This window comes from Dinoponera quadriceps, unplaced genomic scaffold (genome assembly GCF_001313825.1).
Source record: "Dinoponera quadriceps isolate SergipeBrazil2010 unplaced genomic scaffold, ASM131382v1 scaffold717, whole genome shotgun sequence".
In the NCBI taxonomy this organism is placed as follows: domain Eukaryota; kingdom Metazoa; phylum Arthropoda; class Insecta; order Hymenoptera; family Formicidae; genus Dinoponera; species Dinoponera quadriceps.
Window position 1 is genome coordinate 1,171,217 of NW_014555639.1, and position 18,224 is coordinate 1,189,440.

Here is an 18,224-nt window from a genome sequence, read left to right on the forward strand (position 1 = left end):
ATTTTTGCATTAATTTTATTTCTGATAAATTCTGAATTATAATTAAACAGGTATTAAACTTAATATATAATCGATATGTATGGATAAAACAGTCGCATGTTTCGAATTGTTCGTGAATATATCTTAGAACGAATGGATACAAAAGTATCAATTTCAGACATAAATGTATCGATAGTATCAAAATGTCAGTGTAACATCACTACTAAAAATAGTCCGACTAAATTCAACAAAAATCAACGAGTGTCTAATGGAAAATCCCACGCAGTGGATTGAATTTTGAACTTCGGAGTTGGGTGCCACAATACTCGAATCGATCCGAGCATAAAAATTCCTCAGGATCTCTGATTACTGCGATCTTGTTTCTTGTTTTTTTCCTTTTCATTTTGCGGAATATTAAAACAGGTTCTTTGGATTCCGGAATCTTGGATTCTCGACGTTCGAGAGCCACTATTGATCCGAATAGCGATCGATATCGAGCGAATCGTTCCTCAATCTCGAGCGGTGCATAGCTCAGCGTAGTTTTACGAGCCGCTCGTCCTTATTGCCTGCGTGAGGAGTTCAGTGCACCGCGGGCGCATCGCGACTCGGAATAAGAATAAGCCGAATCTCTCTATTGATTCACCTGGAAACCAAATCGATATCCGTGCGCGGCACAGGCGCTCACTTCGTTACGGATCGGCCAACTTTCCTTCAATCGAGTTGAGTTCGTCGCCCGTTTAAGCAAACTCTGCCAAATCCGGCAACTTGAAAACGCGCTCTGGATTTTTCCGCGGCCCGAGAAGTATTTACAGTTCCACCAAAAATCACGATTCCGCGAGAATTCGTCAGCGGCTGAAGGGAATATTCCGATCTTGCGAGATTACGTCCGTTAAATCAATCACGAGCTTAATTTCCTATCGAATCAATTTAATGTAACGTTTAATTATTAAGTATTTTCTATCGGCTTTGAAAGGTGCGTGTAAACGTTTTTCATCTCGTCGTGAGAAGATGCGAGAGATCGATATTGCCCATCAATTTTGAAAAGTGGCCAAGACTTTTGATCATTGGGTTTGAAAATGAATAAGAAAATCAATTTGTTTACGGAGGATGAAAACTTGGAGTTCCTCGGAGACCTTTGGGATCCGAAAGATCCTTCAAAGAAGGCGGAAGAGAAGCCTGTGACTCGGAAGTATCGCACAAAGCATATGAAGCAGTTTCCGGAATTATACCGAAGCGATGTCTCGATTCACCCCAGCTACACTGGCCTGAAAAAATTGCCATAGTAAGAACTTATCTACTTAAAACATCAATACATATTATTTCATTTATTTATTTATCTTAACTTGTAAATACATCCTCACAGAATGATCTATTGGTTCAAAATAATTTTGGAAAACTTGATCAAGAATTCACAACAAATTTGCACAAGATCATGTAATTGTACTGGTATAAATCCTTATTGAATAAAACTTTATAGTTCCTCCTTTAATAGAAGAGCGTTAATTTTGATTGCATCAAATCAAAGATGTTTCGAAGAGTTGCATCCAAATAAAAGAACCATCGTTTATAAAAAGCGCTTGAGTCAACGTCATCGTACGATCCGTATGATTAATCTCGTTCATATCTCGCGATTTTTCAAGCCACGTGGTCTGCAGGCATCGTGTGCAAAGGATCAGGCGACAAATCTTCCGGCAGCTAAATCGCGAGATCGAACACTTCGCGATGATACAGATGTTCGCCCTCGACGGCGTGAGGATCGATCGTGTCTTCAGTGTCGGCATGTCGGCGAAATCGTTGATCGTGCCGGATCCATTAACGGAGAAAGAGAGACGTCGACTGAACGATCTCCTCCGAGATACCTGAGGAACTCTGTGCAATTTGATATTTTTTTCTATTTTTTTAGATAAACCGTCTCGTGGTTTTTACGCGTTCTCTTCCCTCAATTCTTGTTTCTTCTGAGTCTGAAGCTACGGCAGTATTCATTCCTTTATCTGTTGCAATGCCTGTTGTAGTGTATTAAATGTAATTATTATTAATAAATTCGTAATGTAATGATTAAAGTTATTAATATTAATTGATTTGGATTTCATATCAATTGTATTTATAAATAATAAAAATAAGTAACGAGAGAATAGTGAAAGAAATAAGTAAATAAGTAAGATATATAATGAATAAAAACAAAATAATGTAGTAAAAGAATTAAATTGCAATAAAAAATATTTCTATATTATATAGTTAAGCAGAATACTATATATACTTTTATTCCTATGTTGGACAAATGCAGGAACAAAAGAATTCACTACATGTCAAATGCACAATAACCGCTTGACGTTTCAGTTGAAGACAATTTTTCCAGCATTCACATTCAAACCGCGGAGAACGAGTTGTAACGCTGAAAGCTCTCGAGAATCTTTACGAGATGTTTCGGAATACATTTCAGAGCGGATTTTTGTCCATCCTGTACAGTTGCGGGTCATCTCCTCTGGAATTATGGGATATGCACGTCAGTTCTTATCTTACTCGTCTATAAATAAAATAATAAACAACGTTATCGGAGTGATAAAATGTCAGGAGATATATTTATGCGTTTCAAGATAGACAGCTGTAGTAATGGACTTGCATGACATAATTATAAAGAGATAATAATAATTTATTATTGCGCATTCTATAATAATTCAGGTAAAAAATGGATATATACGAAGGATTATGGACGAAGAAATAAAGTCGTTGGCGTTGGAGATAGCCGGGACCAACGTGGCGACCACCTATATTTTCTGCCCAGCAGACCCGAAGAAAGTGCTTGCTATTAGACTGCCCTTCCTCATCCTCATTGTCAAGAATATGAAGAAGTACTTCACGTTCGAGATAACAGTAAAGACTGTGTGAATATGTAATTAAAAAATGAAGCTTCCAATTCTTGTCTTTTCTAAATAATATTTTTTTATTCCCTAATAATGTTTTTTATTTCTTTTTTCAAACAGAGAAGAGTTCTTATCTTCCTCGTTGAATAAAGTTGTGTAGTTCCTTCCTTAAATATTGTTTTCTTATATATAAAAGTTCTATTTTTTCTTCTATATATTTCTTTTCTTTGTACAATATCATTCTACGTATCTATTCTTATAGAAAAGGCTTTTGTTATTTTATCTTAAAATAAAACTTCCTATTTCTTCTGCTTTAAATAAAGCTAATAAATTATTTGCTTTCTTTTCTCTATTGTATCTCACAAGTTCTAACGGAAATGATTTAAAAAATGTTATCTACATATTTATAAAAAAAGACTTCTTTTTTATTTAATCTTAAAATAAGACCTTCTATTTTCTCTGCTTTAAATAAAGCTTATAAATTATTTTTTCCCTTTTTCCTATCATATCTTATAGGTTACGATGAAAATGATTTTAAAAATAATCCGAACGACGATTTGTTAAACAGATATTGGACGACAAAAATATGCACAGAAGGTTTCGCGTGAGCAATTTTCAGAGCGCCACGCGCGTTCGCCCGTTTTGCACGTCAATGCCTATTGGGCTTTTGGGCGGTTGGAATCAGATTCAGTTTAATCTGTGTGACTTCACGCGAAGAGCCTATGGCACGAATTACATCGAGACCACCAGGATGCAGGTTCACGCGAACTGCAGGATCAGACGAATTTATTTCGCCGACAGGCAGGAATCCAATGCGCGATATCGATTAATTCTTCTCTAAATAAATGACGGCCCCGAGTTCGGAATTGCAAAAAAACACAATTAATCACCGCTTTCGTAAACTAATTCCATTTATTTCAATTGATTTAACCGAGAAGACGGATATTGTGAATTCCAATGCGTTTTTCCGGTAGTCTTATTCCTGTTTTTCGATAAATTATTTCGCGTGCCTTTCAACTAAGAAAGTTATAGCCGCTAACGGATTAATTTAGCGTACCGCAAATGTTTCCCAGGCTTTACTCGGAAGATGAATTGCCGGAGGACTTCAGGCTCTTCTTCCCGGTGCATCGGAAGAAGTGCGTCAGGGAGGAAGTGCCGAAGATACCAAGCGTGGAGCTTGAGAAGCCGCCGTCCATCGAAAGAACACCGAGCATCGAGACGGAAATAACGGAAGAGAAACCGATCAAAGAGCCGGAGATTCCGAAGGACGAAGCGGAACCTGAAGAACCGTTCGAAGAACCTGAAGAGGCGAAAGAGGTAGTTGAATGGGAAGATGAGGAGGAAGAGAGGTTCGAAGAGGAAGAAGAGGTGGAAGCCGTAGAAGAGGTCGCGGTCCTCGATGAAGGGGCTGAAGCCGTAGAAGAAGTCGCAGTCCTCGACGAAGAGGCTGAAGCCGTGGAAGAGGTCGCAGTCCCCGACGAAGAGGCTAAAGCTGAGGAAGAGGCCGCGGTTCTCGGTGAAGAGGCGGAAGCTGAAGAAGAGGCAGCGGTTCTTGGCGAAGAGGCGGAAGCTGAAGAAGAAATTCCGGTCCTTGACGAAGAGGAAAAGGCTGAATTTGCGGATGAAGACGAGGGTGAAGGAGAGCGTGCAGAAGATGAAAACGAGAGAGAGAACGCAATAAACGAGGCGGAGTAAATGGAACGTAATTTTCGATCGGGATGATCGGCATTATCGACGGTACGATCAGATTTTAAACAATAGGGACAGATTGTTCTGCGCAAAAAAGATAAGTCGAAAGTGCGAATAATGATTGACACTAAGTCTATCGTCCCGAGAAAATTCAGCACGTGAAAAAATTATCCATCAATGTTTCCGTGTTGTTTTTTCATGACGGATCATCTTCAAGTTTGCAGCGCTGATAATAAATCCTGTATGTACTTATTGAAGCGATTGAAGAACGATTATTTTTTGGGAGATCACTTATATTTTAGATGTAGAAATAAACATCTCGATGGGAAGAGGCTGCTCTTTTGTTTCCTTAGCTGATTTCTGGGGGTTAGTCAAATATTTATTTCAATCTCCGTTTTTCACGTAATTGTAATTTATTGTATAGGCTCTGTACATTCTCCTCTTCGAGTCGTTTAAACGAAGAACGAAAGCGTTATTATTGCGCACGAACTTACATACGAAATTTTATATTAAAATTAAAAAAGTAAGTTCCAGAATGGTTGATGGTTAAACTGATGGAAACTGAGAATGTCGATGGAAAATCGTTCAGAATCGGAGTTAGGACACGTCGTAATCTTCGTCCTCGCGTTTCCTCTTCAATGAAGAATCTTCTGTTTCCATCTTCACAGGCGGCAGTGTCGGCGCGGAGGATATCTGTATCTTCGGTTTCGTCACCTGTGCCTTTACCGCTGTGGTGGCCGTCGTCGCTAAGAGAAATATTCGAATATATTTTAAAAATCAAATAAATTCACTCACACTTCTAATCCTTTATATATATATATATATATATCTTTTTTAATTTCAAATTATTGTTAAATTTAAATACATTTGAATATAATTATTGTTAAATTTAAATATACATGAACACAATTAAATTTAATTTCAGATATACGTGCAATTGGCCTCTTTCTTAATATAAGCTTTTCTTGAACGCTTTATAATATATATTATTTAGAATATGTATGTATATATATGTATGTGTGTATGTATATACATATACATTCATAATTTTTAACAGATTTTAATTCGACAATCTGTACAATTGTGAAATATACTTCACAATTACATTTAATTTAGATCAGAATCTTACCTGATGAAGGTCTGAAGGACACACGAAACGGAATGGAGGAATGGGAGCGAAGTAGGTGGAAAGAAGCTAGGATCCAAAGAAGAAACAGATAAATTGTAGACAACTTAAGGAGAAAATAAATGAGCGGTCTATTACCTGTCGAGAACTTCAATACTGGTTTTGGTATGGAAATGCTCTGTGTCCTGGCAACAGTAGCAAGTGTTCCAGGCCTCTTAACAATAGACAAACCAGCCTTATTTCCTTCCACTTTTACCCTTGACTGTCCACCGGATGCGTTATTGCCTGTCAGCGGATGTCCGGGTTTCTGCACAACCTTCTTTGTGGCATTCTTCAGTTTATAATTTGCTGAGTTTAAACAATACCTATCAGGTGGAAGTCTAAGGCCATTGTTAGGTTTTACGAAGGGCAACGGGACGTTGTTCTTGGAGCGTGCAACTTCAAGTAACACGTCTCTTGGTGGTGGATTCGTGAACGTTCGCTCCAGCTGCATTTTTACTGCCAGTCTGACATCATCCAGGTCGATAAACTTCTTCTTCGCATGATTGGCATATACCCTACTATCGTCCAATATGCATGTGACGTATCCTGCAAGAGATTCAGATCTGAAGCTATGTGCAAAGCAGGTGACTGAGCAAGAAAAAGAAGAAAAAAATGAAACTTACGATAGGTGAATTCCAACAACTGGTTAATGACTTTGGGCTCGTAATCCGTTATCCCCATATCCTTCATGATTGACATAATGACTTGGGCATCCTTAGGGATATGTTTTATGTGGCTCATGGTTTTCGTTTTCTCTGCCATGTTGAAAAAAATAAAACAACTCTCTGTCAAGAGAATCTGTCACAGAAATTACAAACACTGCATCTTTGAGGTTATGTTTACGATCCTGTACCGTCGAAGGTAACGCGCATTATGAACAGTGGGTGCGTTCAGAAGACATACGGTTGTGTAAAGCCGGGTCTGCAATAGATGTAGCAAACTTTAAGCCGTAAGAGATTGACCAATCACAGTTGAATGTGAGAAGAATAATCGATCGGTGTTGGTTGATTGTGATTGGTCAATTTCTTACAGCTTAAGGTTTATTGCACCTATTGTAGAGTGATTATTGCTTTTGATTGAAGTATTCTTTAAGATCCACAGTAGATCTAAAAGAATATTCCAATAATAGCGAGAACTCACCAACCGTTACGTTTTTTGAACGCAGCTCGTTTCATCGGCATCACCATGATTAGAATAGCACTACTTGGAAACGAAAAAAATGTTTTTGACTTACGACCTTAATTTAGGAGAAAAACGGTAGGGATGTTCATTGGAATTAATAAAATGTCCATTCGGTCAGTTATTTGATCATATTATTGAAAAATGAAATAATCGTCTCATCCGTCATTGAGTCGTACTGCCAAGATTCGCATAAACAAGAAGGAAATGTCTACTGGACATCTACCGGACTTTCTTGTAACTACTTTATCTCGTCTGGTGTGGCGCTGTTTCGAGTGAAGAAGTGGTTCGAATAAATTTTAGTTGTTTCGTGGCGCGTCGCCATAACGTGTTTCTACGTGTTTTCCTCGGGAAATTTTCTGTCACCCAATGAAGATGAACATCACGTCAGCAGGTAAACGTCAAATCATGATCCATTTGTCAAAGTATATTGGTTTTCTATTGATTAGGCTACGTTATGCGATAATTTAATTAAATACAGATGCATTTTTGCACGATGATTTGCAAATCGTGCGAGACCCAACCTCGAATTCCTTCCGACAATTTCGAAGCATCCATTGTTAAAAATGTTTCAAAAATAGAACGATAAATTGTAAATGAATTTATGAAGCAATTAAAAATTTTATCATGTTTTACTTGTTATTTAATTATTATTAATTTATTATTTACTTATTATTTAATTACTTATCTATCGAGCATTTGTCTTATGTAACTATATACTTTATCTTAACATTCCTATTTTAATTTTATCTTAATAATTGATCAGTTTAATTTGAATATAATTATTTTTGCAGCTGGCATAATCTCCTTACTGGAGGAGCCAATGCCTGAACTGAAGGTCTTCGCTTTAAAAAAGCTGGATATGATAGTCGACGAATTTTGGCCGGAAATCTCTGAAGCCATAGAAAAGATGTGCGTAAGAAATCAGTTGCCAAATTTATTCTTATACAATTTACAATACATCTCTTCATCAGTCCATGTTTTCTTTTGTCTTAGATTTGTATTCTTCTTTCACATATTTGATGTATAATTGATTTATTGATCTATTAATTGATAATATAATTTATTTAAACTATTGTAAAGAAATTTCACAATATAGACATTAATGTCCTTTTTGCAGTGAAATTCTGCACGAGGATAAATCGTTCAATCAGCATGAGCTGGCTGCTTTGGTTGCTAGCAAAGTATACTATCACTTGGGGAGTTTCGAAGATTCTTTGACTTACGCTCTCGGAGCTGGAGAACTGTTCGATGTCAATGCTCGAAATGAATACGTCGATACAACCATTGGTACGGTGGAAATATTATTATTATAATGGCGTTTAATTTTCTAGCGGTGGAAACTTATGTGATTGAATTTTCAGCCAAGTGCATCGATTACTATACTCAGCAACGTGTTTTGGAGGCGGAGGGCAAGCTTCCTCCAGGTAGCAAGGGCATCGATCCTAGACTGGAGGGTATAGTGAATAGAATGTTCCAACGCTGTTTAGATGATAATCAGTATCGTCAAGCTTTAGGCCTTGCTCTTGAGACACGCAGAATGGATGTATTTGAGGCAGCCATTATGCAATCTGTGAGTATCTATATTTTACCGGAATCTGTCATTTACAAATGTACACCGAATATACGCAACCTATAATATGTACTCGCAGATTAATAAGTGATTTATTTCCATTCAATAACTGATCAATTTCTTCCGAATTTCAATTTCTTCTGCACAAAATGAAAAAAAAAATATAAGTATATTCAGAGAAAAATATTTATTATCTACAAAATATACTAATACTAATAATATTTCATAATTATTGATAATATTGATTGACCAATATTGATTCAAGATGATTTATTTAGATTTATGTTGATAACTTACTAAAGAAATTGAAGAAAAAGATGTTGATTTACATCGATTTATATTTAGTAATTTATCACGAAGAGATCCGATTTATTAACCGCGAACTCGTCCAAGATCTCTGAATCTGTGAAAAATACGAAATGAAATTCTGCCCCGCAGGATGACGTGAGCGGAATGTTATCGTACGCCTTTCAAGTCGCCATGAGTCTCATCCAAAACCGCGGATTTCGCAACACCGTGTTACGCTGCCTGGTCAGTCTGTATCGGAACTTGGGCACTCCCGACTATGTCAATATGTGTCAATGCCTGATCTTCCTGGACGACCCACTGGCCGTGGCCGAGCTTCTCGACCGACTGAGCAAGGGCTCGCAAGACTGTGTGCTGATGGCGTATCAAATTGCCTTCGATCTATATGAGTCTGCGACGCAACAATTCCTCGGACGCGTCTTGCAAGCTTTGCGTGCCACCGCACCCATTCCGGGCGCGCTGATGGTTAAACCGGTGGTTAAACCCGTCGCCGCTACCACCGTCGCTTCCAACCAGGCCAAGCCTGTTGAAGTTACCACGGAATCCGCGAGCATGGAGACCGATAACACTGCTGCTCCTGCGGAAGATAAGGCCGAACGCAGCGTCGAAAGTTTGGTAAGTGAATAAACTCGATTTATCATTTAAATGTTATATGATGAATTGTCATTGTGTGATATTTTATCTTCTTATGTTATTTTAATATATGTATTAATATTTTTAATATTAATATTAACTATTAATCATTTCACTAATATTATTAATAATTCAATTAATATTATTATTATTCGCATGAAATCAGAATATTAATTCAGAATATTAATTATAATGCAAATTATTTTTTCATTTATAATTATTTATGGCATTTTGGGGTATTTTTTTTTTCAGAATGCGGAGGAGAGAGAGCAGCAAGAACGTGTGGACGCTTTATCTAGTATTTTGGGTGGCGAGGTGTCGATCGATCTACACTTGCAGTTTCTTATTCGTAGCAATCATACCGATATGTTGATCCTGAAAAACACCAAGGACGCCATACGGGTCTCGATTTGTCACACCGCCACCGTGATCGCCAACGCTTTCATGCATTCGGGAACGACCAGCGATCAATTCCTGAGGTTCGTATCTATCTCGAAGATTTTTCCTCGATGCAGGAACTTCGTCGTCGTTATTAACTTCTTGAAGTTTTTATTTATTCGAATTTTTTGACAGGACATCGAAGAAAAAAAAAACAAATCCAAGAAATGTCTCGTAACATTTTCTTACGTTTTTAATTTTAAAATTGCAAGAAGTTTCAGCGGAGTTTCTCCGGAAGTGTCAGCAATTTCCCGTGCAATTTCAGAGACAACTTGGAGTGGTTGGCTCGCGCTACTAATTGGGCGAAATTGACCGCAACTGCGTCCCTGGGAGTGATACACCGGGGGCACGAACAAGAAGCTTTAGCTCTGATGCAGTCTTATTTACCGAGAGATTCCGGTGCCGCTGGTGCCGGATATTCCGAGGGTGGCGGTTTATACGCCCTGGGATTGATCCACGCTAATCACGGAGCCGCCATCACGGACTACCTCCTGGGCCAATTAAAAGACGCCCAAAACGAAGTAAGACATGCTTCCACAGAAAACGTTTTCGTAACATTTCTTGACAAATTATACGTTAAGGCCCATTTATGCAGGCGGTAAACCGTTAACTTATGCCAGCACCGATAAGAAATTAGCGAATCATTGTCAGGTGTGAAAAGAATAATCGATTTGATTAGCCAATTTCTTTCAGCTTCAGCATAAATTAACGTCTTATTGCACAAATGGGTTTTTAAACGATTATTTCCCGACTATCAGTTCAGCGGTCGTATTTTACCTCCTATCCGTTATTTATTAAATTCTAACACGAAGAGACTATAAGTCCAAGTATAGTCGAAAATCGAGAGTCAGATTCGCACGACGCGATGCGATTTATCCTTCGAAACTCGTTTCAGATGGTCCGTCATGGTGGCTGTCTCGGACTCGGTTTGGCCGCCATGGGCTCCCATAGGCAAGACGTCTACGAACAATTAAAGTTTAATCTGTACCAAGATGACGCGGTAACCGGTGAAGCCGCTGGAATCGCCATGGGAATGGTCATGCTGGGATCCAAATCCACACAGGCCATCGAAGACATGGTCGCGGTAAGTTTGAAGCATGCTTTGCACTCGTTATACTTCGGCTTATCTTATATTTAATTCCTACCTACTATACTGTGCTATTATTACTCGCTACTGTGAGAAGTGAGAATACAACGGCGGTTAGGGTGACGTTATTTGCTGCATGTTATAATGTCTTAATTGTACACCTGCCTCTTCTATAAATGTATACTAGTCCGGCGAAAATGAACAGACCTATAGTTGGAGTATTTCCTACTGACTGCTAGTATATTTCACTTCCAACGGTAGGATCGTTTTAGCGACGCGTTTCATGAAACTTGAAACTTTTATCGACCTGTTAAATGAACGTTTCGGACACGCGAGAACTCATTATTGATACTAATATGCCCGTCGTTGGTGGGCTCGCGAGAAGACGGTGTATTTTTAAATAAATTACCTTTAATATCGATTTGTAGAAAAGTAATCATTAGAAGAGATCATCATCCGAGCGCGAATGGCGACTTGCTGCCAGTTTTCAGAGTGTACTCCCCCTTCGCACTGAAATCGACAAGCAAACGGTCACATTAATCGATCGTCTCGACTTTAAAACGGTTATTATTGTTCTTTCCGATCCGCGCGCGAAATAATACCGTGCTTAATACCCCCGATAGAACTAATTTACACTTATCGATTTATCAAATAAAATCGATAAAATTTATTAATTGGTATGAGAAAGGGAGACCGGTCGAAGTGCAAACGTGTACTGCACGCATGCACGTGTGAGTGTATGTTATCTGTAAACACATTTTAATATTCTTGGGGATGCACACACAAGTCGGCCGGTACTTGAAGTAACGTTAGAAAAGCGTAATTTTTCACGAAGTGAAGCTTTCAAGGCGTCAGACAAAAACTTGACCCATTTCTAGAAAAGAAAAGAAGAGAGGAAAACGGGAAAATATTCTATTGTACTTACTTTGGATCGAGAACCGGTCCTCCCATGAACACGCCCTCCTCGGTGCGAAAACCTTTGGGATTCATGACAGATTCGGCGTAGTACATGTAAGACCTCGAGTGGGCGCACACACCTGCATATTGGCGCATCAATTAGCTCGTTAACGTAATGAGCCAACAAGCGGTAGCGACGTTGATCGTCGCCGCGAACCTTACGGGATATTCGCTCGGTTGCTCTCGGCGCGCACACACGGCCGCGGGAATTAAAGTCTGTGACCGTAACGCGGCTCATCCCGCGTGAAACTTTGCTTCGGCAGTCGACGCGTTTTATTTCGTTTTCGGGAGAACAAAATATGTACATATCTAATTGGCAAAAATGCAAAAATGTCGAGGAACCGGCGAACAAACCCACCCCTTTCAGTATCGCATCTCGAATTTTACGCGCTACTATCAATTTTTTCTCATGATTTTTATTTCATTTCCAGAAGGATGAAATATATGTATATATATATATGTATGTATGTATATATGTATGTGCATACGAATGTATGAATGAATACATATGTATGTACTGACGAAAATGCAAAAATTGCGAGGAATCGGCAATCAAAATGATCTCTTTCAGCGTCGTATCTGGAACGTGGAATTTCACGCGCCGTTTAATTTTTCCTCACAATTTTTATTTTACTCCCGAAAGGATGAAATATATATAGTTATAATTGACAAACTTTCAAAAAATGCGTAAAATCAACAATCAAAACTACACGTTTTAGCATCGTATCTCGCGAATGTGGAATTTCACACGCTACTATTAATTTTTTCTCATGAATTTTGCTTCATTTCCGGAAAAAGTGCAACATACATATATGCAACTGGCAAAAATGCAAAAGTGCGAGGAATCGGCAATCAAAACCACCCCTTGCAACATTTTGAACGTGAAGTTTCACGCTCTATTAATTTTTCCTCGCGATTTTTGTTTCATTTCCGGGAGAATGAAACATACATATATGCAATTGACGAAAATTCAAACGGTGCGTGGAATCGACAATCAAAACCACCCTTTTTAGCACCGTATCTCGCGAACGTGGGATTTCACGCGCCACTATTAATGTTTCCTCACGACTTTTACCTCAATTCCAGAAGGATGAAACATACGTATATGTAATTGACTAAAAGTTAAAAGGTGTGCGGAATCGACGATCAAAACCACCCTTTTCATTGCACCATGCAAAATTTCACGTGCTGCTGTTTATTTTTTCTTATGTTAATTCGACTTTTTTCCCGAGTGATGGAATTCGCGATGTTCCCTTGGAAAAAAAAATTCACCCCGTTCCGATTTCTCCTTTCACGCAGTATCAATCTCTCGCGGTATTCGCGCTGCGTGTTTAGAAGGAGCATCTTCTCCGTGTGTGCTCTGTCAAACAAGCCGGTAATTCAGTACTGAGCGTTTCACCGGCTGTTTCAAACGCCCGTGTAATATACGCTCGCCTTTACGTCAATTTACGTTAGACGGTGTTTGCGTGTGCGCCGTTGCATCCGATTGAAAGCGTCATTATTTACCGATCAAGTCGATCAGGCCGCATCCCGGCTGATTCCTGCCGCCGTTTGGGTAAAAGTCGGCAGTGCCAACCGCCTCCTTCATGCCCAGAGAACCTGCATTCGTGTGAATCACCTGAACCCGAAGCGCGTCCGTCTTGTCCACCCTGAATCCCGGATCCTTTCTGGAGAACGAGGGTTTTGCAGGATCCAGAGCTGTGAAATCGACGAAGTCGTAGTTCTTAGCTTATTAGTCGAGGTAGCAGCTAAAAGAGAACCGAAGCCTCTTCGAACAGCGGCCTTTCAAGGCAGCTGAAGAGGAAAAGGCCGGTATTCTTTTCTCTTTTCTTGATTTTGTGATCACTTTATCAGGCATGGGAGCGAGCCACTTTTCTTATTTTCCCTCACTTATTTAGAAACACCTAATTTTCATCCCATTTTTAAGAAAAAATTCCCTTTTCTCATTTTTTTTTTTACTCGGTTTGAGTCTTTAAAAACATTCGATCACAAGAAATTATGTTCAATAACTCTAGTTTCTTGAGAAATACAACAAAAGATTTAAAGAAAATAGAAAGTAACAATGATTTCTCCAACATAATGTTCATAAAATGAAGAATTGTGATTTTATTTTTAAGTTATTTTTGTTAGGTTTGTCCGAAAAACAGACAATGATCGACATGAACACAACTGGCTATGTTTTCTTTAAATTACGTAGTGAAATCGATTGTCCACGTTTGTCCATCCATAATTCTTGTTTGTCCAGCAAGCCAGAACGAATTATTAACAAACAAACCGAAATAAACGGAGAATGCTTATGAATACACTTAACTGTATTTTCTTTAAATTGAATATTATTGAGTAATATTCTTAAAAGGTTGCTCGAAAGAATTAGTCTGTTTTCAATGGAAAAACCCGTAATTAAAATATTTTTATTCATTTTAAAAATTTATTTTCGATTAACGGAAAAGTCCGGGATATTCCAACACCCTGGAAATATATTGCAATATAAAACACACAGAATTTCTACAAAATTTATTGTATCTGAATATGTGCCTAAAACTGAGTTTAAAGTAAATTTTCCGCTTTATACATCATGTAACTTCTTTTGTTCCTCAACATTCAAATTTTACTCCTCATTGACTTTCGCTATGAGGCTCAGCGTTTTTAATCTCTTATGGAATGATGTAATAAATAAATAATTTAATTTTTAACGTACAAATTACTTGATGAATATTCGCATTTTACTCATTTTTTAAAGGCTGCCTCATTTTCTTACTTTCCCAAGGATGAACCTCACTTTTCTCCCTATCTTTGACTAGCTAAACTGTGCCTGATTTCTTCATATATTCACTCATTATCATATATTTATCATATATATTTTTACCGTTATTTAATTATCACTCTCTCTATATTGATTTCATCAGTTATTGCTCGCGCAGTTTTATTTCCGCCGAGATTGGGTTTTCCTTCAATTAACTCAACAGGTAGACGTTGCGCGGTGTGAAAAAGGAGAAAAAAAATACAAATACGTCATGTTATTGTATCATTTTGGTCAGTTCACTCACCGACCACCCCGCTGATGTCGCTGTCCGCTGAACGAGCGGCGAGACCGGCGACGTGCGCTCCCAATGAGTGCCCGATCAGTTTGACCGTCCTTGGATTCATACTCGCGGACTTCTCCAGGAAATTCAACATGAGAGCCACGCGCTTCGCCACTTGAAACACGCCGCACACGGATTTCCAATATATCAAGTAACTGGCCGCCTCCTGCCAGTCCACCAGGATGACGTTGTAATCGCCAACTTGGATGTATGCTGAGAATGTCGGAAGGTATCGAAAAGAAAACGTCAGAAGTCTGGAGAGTCGAGGCGAATGAAGGATCAGAGTTGCAAATATTGTCGTCAATCTTACCGTCCCGTACGTGAGTGCAGGCGACGGTGTTGGCATTTCCGTGCCATCCGTGAGTGACGAAACGAGTGGGACGTTTGGCATCCCAAAAACTGTCCTTCACGCTGTTCAAGTCGTTGATGAACAGTTCCTGCCCGACTTTCGGATTGTTTCTGTGTAGACAAAGGAGAATGAGATCGGTTTCGCGTCGTGGAAACGACGATTCCAGCGATCCATTTTCGACTTGTAATATTCACCGAGTGTACAGGTGGAAGGTAGTCTTCGCGGCGGCACTCGCTATCTGCGCGACTTCCGTCTCATTCAATGGAAGTTCGCTAACGTCGATCACGTGTGGAACCCCATAGTCGTTGGTGAAGATCGTGTAGTTCTCATTCGCGGTGAGAAGCGCCAGGAGAGGAGGATAAACTGCAAGCAAAGAGACAGCCCATTGAAACGGCTCTTCAAGACCAGATTAAACACGTCGTACATTCGAAAGAAAGGAAAAACACGGTTGATTTCCTTAAATTATTTCGTTGATACAAATCATGGGATTAACCGTATGTTTTCGTTGCTCTGACAAAAAAAAATAATAGCACCAAACGCATACAAGGTCGTTACCACCAACTACAAATGTGATTTCCTTGATTATAATTAATTTACTATGATTAATTAATAATTTCCAATTAATTAATTATTATAATTAATTATTGCACTATTCAATTATAGCGAGTCGCAAATATTAGACATTTCCTCCTCAGCGCGAAACCCGAGGACAATCGTTGCTCTTCGCGAATATGCGATTGTAAGAATAATCACGAACACGTAACCCTCGAGAAAACCGGATATTTTGTTTTTCACAGTTATACAATTACAAGTCTTAGAATAGATTTTTTTTTCGCCGAATTATCCGATGATAACTTCCTCCCTTTCACATACTTAATGCAATCGCTGGTACAGCCGCCATTTCTGCCTGTAAATTTGCTCGAGTTCGTAGGTGATTATGTTTACGACTCTTGCCGGTACTCTCTTTTATAGTCTGTTGACGACGGACACTGGTTTGCCGCAATCAATAAGCCGTCGATGATACGGATCGATAGGTGTAATTAATTCTCGCGTCAATTAATTGTCAAAGCGGATTAAGCGGAGGCAAAACGTCTTAAGATCGTAATCGTTCTCTCGAGAAAAAATGATAGTTTATGATCGACGATACTCTTAACCCGCGTCGATCGTATTATCTTATCGATGATAGACTAAATATGACTAAATACTTTTTATAATTAGTTCTTTGTCCTCTATACGTTCTGACGTCTTAGGTTTTAATATATCTGATTTATCTTGGTATCTGTGACATTAAATGAAATGTTTCAAATGTCTTAACTGGCTTGCTCAAGGTTGTTCACAGGTCAAATGTAATTTCATGAAAACAGTTCCCCGAAAAAAGCGAAACGCGAAAAGGCTCTCCGCCCGGGAAATTTTTCCCGTGGAAATTGAAAATATGAATTTATATAGATTGATTATCAAATTATCTGTCTTGAAAAATTCGAACGAGTTTCATCGAAAGGGGTTTTCAGTACGCTTTTATAGGGGAAACTTATCGCGATATAACAGAATGTCAGATTTTCGTAATTTATATTTTCTTAACACCGAGCAGATTTAACGGAAGTTTCAACTGTTTGTAGAAAAAGAGAATAAAGAAAGGTAGAAGACGAGAAGAACGCGAGTCGTTGCTGCATATTTTTGCGCCTTTAATCTGTGAGTTTCCACGCCGAGTTTCCCCAAAACAACGGTCGCGTTTTCGTCACGGTGTTTCCCGGAGAAAGTAGTTTTGCGCGGGGCTGAAACAAGCCTTAACTTTCGTCGCCGCTGGCCGCTGCAGCAGCAAGTCGATGCTAAACGAATCATAACTTGCTACTAGTCCGTCGGCTTAATCGAATTACCTATTACGGGTTCCATAATGTATCCTAGCGGCTCTGTGATGAAGTAACGTGACACATTTCGACCCTGCAAAAAGCAGCTGGCGCGCGTTAGTCGCGAAATCCGCTCGAAATAAATACGATTCGTCTTACGCTGTTGGGGGAAAGAGAAGAGAAAGAAAATAGCGTGCCATTCCGCGAAACCAAACTTCCGGAAAATTAACGAAGACGCGTTCCATTTCCGGGAGGAAAAAAAGAAATATCGCCACACCACGCTTTCGCACGTTTCGTTCCCAAGTTCCGTCTTTATTCGGAGTTACAGGGAGTTCCTCTTCTCTCCGCACGATGACCGAAAAATGCATCGCGATTTCTACAAATTAAATTATTTGAACTAATTCATCTTCTTTAAAGGAGTGTTCCAATTTAGACACGCGTTTTCAAGCCAAATTTTGGGGATTAAAATGAGAAAACCTATTAAAGCTACAGAACTGAGATTTTGCATGGATATTTATTCATATTTGAAATAACATTACAAATTTTTATAACTTATTTTATTAAAAATTATACAAGCTGGAGATCGATGCGCAAGCGGTATCGCGAAATATGCGTTCAATCGGGCGTATTGATTGCAGCCGCCCTAATTACCTGAAATTAATATACAAACACTTTTTGTAATTTAAATTGAGCGTAGCTATCATCGGAACCTCGAGAAATGCGAGTGTAAACATTTTTAACGAAGTCGCAACAAATCGTTAAAAGATTCAGGTTCGATTTTCTCGTAAATTTTGTAACTTAAGCAAGCTGGGAGAAAAAAGTATTGTGGAATATACACATGTATTGGAAATTCATTTACTTTAAATGTGTGCCAAAGTCGAGCCAACGTTAAACGTTTATAAGTTACGAGATTTTCAAAATCTTCAATTGTTTTAAACTAATATGTATGCGCAATACACACAGCAACAATCGACACATACAATGCACGCAATTTCGTTATCTTTTCTCATTTCGTTCAAATCTTCCAGGAACTTATTCTTGAGAAACATTCGAGACGTTTAAAGAAAAGAAAAAAAAG

The 18,224-nt window shown here is 38.8% G+C and overlaps 5 protein-coding genes and 1 long non-coding RNA gene across 7 annotated transcripts in view; 3 read left to right on the plus strand and 3 right to left on the minus strand.

The window, feature by feature from the left end:
• The first annotated feature begins 89 nt into the window (after positions 1-89).
• On the plus strand, positions 90-1,863 carry LOC106745080. The gene is made up of 2 exons (XM_014620356.1): positions 90-1,261; positions 1,620-1,863. The coding sequence occupies exons 1-2, from the start codon at positions 1,056-1,058 to the stop codon at positions 1,840-1,842; spliced, it is 429 nt and encodes a 142-aa protein (XP_014475842.1). The 5' UTR covers positions 90-1,055; the 3' UTR covers positions 1,843-1,863.
• Positions 1,864-1,891: 28 nt separating this feature from the next.
• On the minus strand, positions 1,892-3,984 carry LOC106745082. Its single transcript, XR_001374505.1, has 3 exons — positions 3,898-3,984; positions 2,237-2,461; positions 1,892-1,982 (listed from the first exon to the last, which is right to left on the minus strand). It is a non-coding gene; the product is annotated as an uncharacterized LOC106745082 (long non-coding RNA).
• On the plus strand, positions 2,378-4,774 carry LOC106745081 (cilia- and flagella-associated protein 20-like). The gene is made up of 4 exons (XM_014620357.1): positions 2,378-2,482; positions 2,659-2,850; positions 3,409-3,641; positions 3,914-4,774. The coding sequence occupies exons 1-4, from the start codon at positions 2,399-2,401 to the stop codon at positions 4,533-4,535; spliced, it is 1,131 nt and encodes a 376-aa protein (XP_014475843.1). The 5' UTR covers positions 2,378-2,398; the 3' UTR covers positions 4,536-4,774.
• A 147-nt stretch (positions 4,775-4,921) lies between these two features.
• LOC106745079 (transcription initiation factor TFIID subunit 9) lies at positions 4,922-6,559 on the minus strand. Of its 2 annotated transcripts, XM_014620353.1 has the most exons (4): positions 6,321-6,559; positions 5,794-6,243; positions 5,659-5,724; positions 4,922-5,275 (listed from the first exon to the last, which is right to left on the minus strand). In XM_014620353.1, the coding sequence occupies exons 1-4, from the start codon at positions 6,457-6,459 to the stop codon at positions 5,127-5,129; spliced, it is 804 nt and encodes a 267-aa protein (XP_014475839.1). In that variant the 5' UTR covers positions 6,460-6,559; the 3' UTR covers positions 4,922-5,126. The 2 variants fall into 2 exon arrangements, with proteins under 2 accessions (XP_014475839.1, XP_014475841.1); XM_014620355.1 differs by lacking the exon at positions 5,659-5,724 and having other exon boundaries at positions 5,127-5,275; positions 6,321-6,459.
• A 603-nt stretch (positions 6,560-7,162) lies between these two features.
• LOC106745055 (26S proteasome non-ATPase regulatory subunit 1) overlaps positions 7,163-18,224 on the plus strand; it is a 53,759-nt gene continuing 42,697 nt past the window's right edge. Inside the window, exons 1-8 of the mRNA XM_014620309.1 lie at positions 7,163-7,270; positions 7,671-7,788; positions 7,997-8,166; positions 8,241-8,449; positions 8,888-9,370; positions 9,641-9,867; positions 10,092-10,347; positions 10,722-10,910. Of these exons, the coding sequence (XP_014475795.1) occupies positions 7,246-7,270; positions 7,671-7,788; positions 7,997-8,166; positions 8,241-8,449; positions 8,888-9,370; positions 9,641-9,867; positions 10,092-10,347; positions 10,722-10,910 (1,677 nt within the window). The 5' untranslated portion in view covers positions 7,163-7,245. The remainder of the gene's footprint in view (positions 7,271-7,670; positions 7,789-7,996; positions 8,167-8,240; positions 8,450-8,887; positions 9,371-9,640; positions 9,868-10,091; positions 10,348-10,721; positions 10,911-18,224) is intronic.
• On the minus strand, positions 11,366-16,296 carry LOC106745056 (pancreatic lipase-related protein 2-like). Its single transcript, XM_014620310.1, has 7 exons — positions 16,176-16,296; positions 15,497-15,665; positions 15,264-15,412; positions 14,918-15,166; positions 13,377-13,568; positions 11,839-11,950; positions 11,366-11,423 (listed from the first exon to the last, which is right to left on the minus strand). The coding sequence occupies exons 1-7, from the start codon at positions 16,201-16,203 to the stop codon at positions 11,366-11,368; spliced, it is 957 nt and encodes a 318-aa protein (XP_014475796.1). The 5' UTR covers positions 16,204-16,296.

Excerpts from the sequence above, each read along its gene's own strand:
- LOC106745079 (XM_014620353.1), bottom strand. The coding sequence starts at position 6,459 with ATGGCAGAGAAAACGAAAACCATGAGCCACATAAAACATATCCCTAAG. Across the intron at positions 6,244-6,320 it reads GTTGTTGGAATTCACCTATC|GATACGTCACATGCATATTG; the intron begins GTAAGTTTCATT and ends AATCTCTTGCAG. Across the intron at positions 5,725-5,793 it reads AGTATTGAAGTTCTCGACAG|CTTCTTTCCACCTACTTCGC; the intron begins GTAATAGACCGC and ends TTTGGATCCTAG.
- LOC106745081 (XM_014620357.1), top strand. The coding sequence starts at position 2,399 with ATGTTTCGGAATACATTTCAGAGCGGATTTTTGTCCATCCTGTACAGT. Across the intron at positions 2,483-2,658 it reads TGGAATTATGGGATATGCAC|GTAAAAAATGGATATATACG; the intron begins GTCAGTTCTTAT and ends ATAATAATTCAG. Across the intron at positions 3,642-3,913 it reads CGAATTTATTTCGCCGACAG|GCTTTACTCGGAAGATGAAT; the intron begins GCAGGAATCCAA and ends AATGTTTCCCAG.
- LOC106745056 (XM_014620310.1), bottom strand. The coding sequence starts at position 16,203 with ATGGCGGCTGTACCAGCGATTGCATTAA. Across the intron at positions 15,666-16,175 it reads TGTACCAGCGATTGCATTAA|TTTATCCTCCTCTCCTGGCG; the intron begins GTATGTGAAAGG and ends CTTTGCTTGCAG. Across the intron at positions 15,167-15,263 it reads CTGCACTCACGTACGGGACG|CATACATCCAAGTTGGCGAT; the intron begins GTAAGATTGACG and ends CGACATTCTCAG.
- LOC106745080 (XM_014620356.1), top strand. The coding sequence starts at position 1,056 with ATGAATAAGAAAATCAATTTGTTTACGGAGGATGAAAACTTGGAGTTC. Across the intron at positions 1,262-1,619 it reads GGCCTGAAAAAATTGCCATA|CCACGTGGTCTGCAGGCATC; the intron begins GTAAGAACTTAT and ends CGATTTTTCAAG.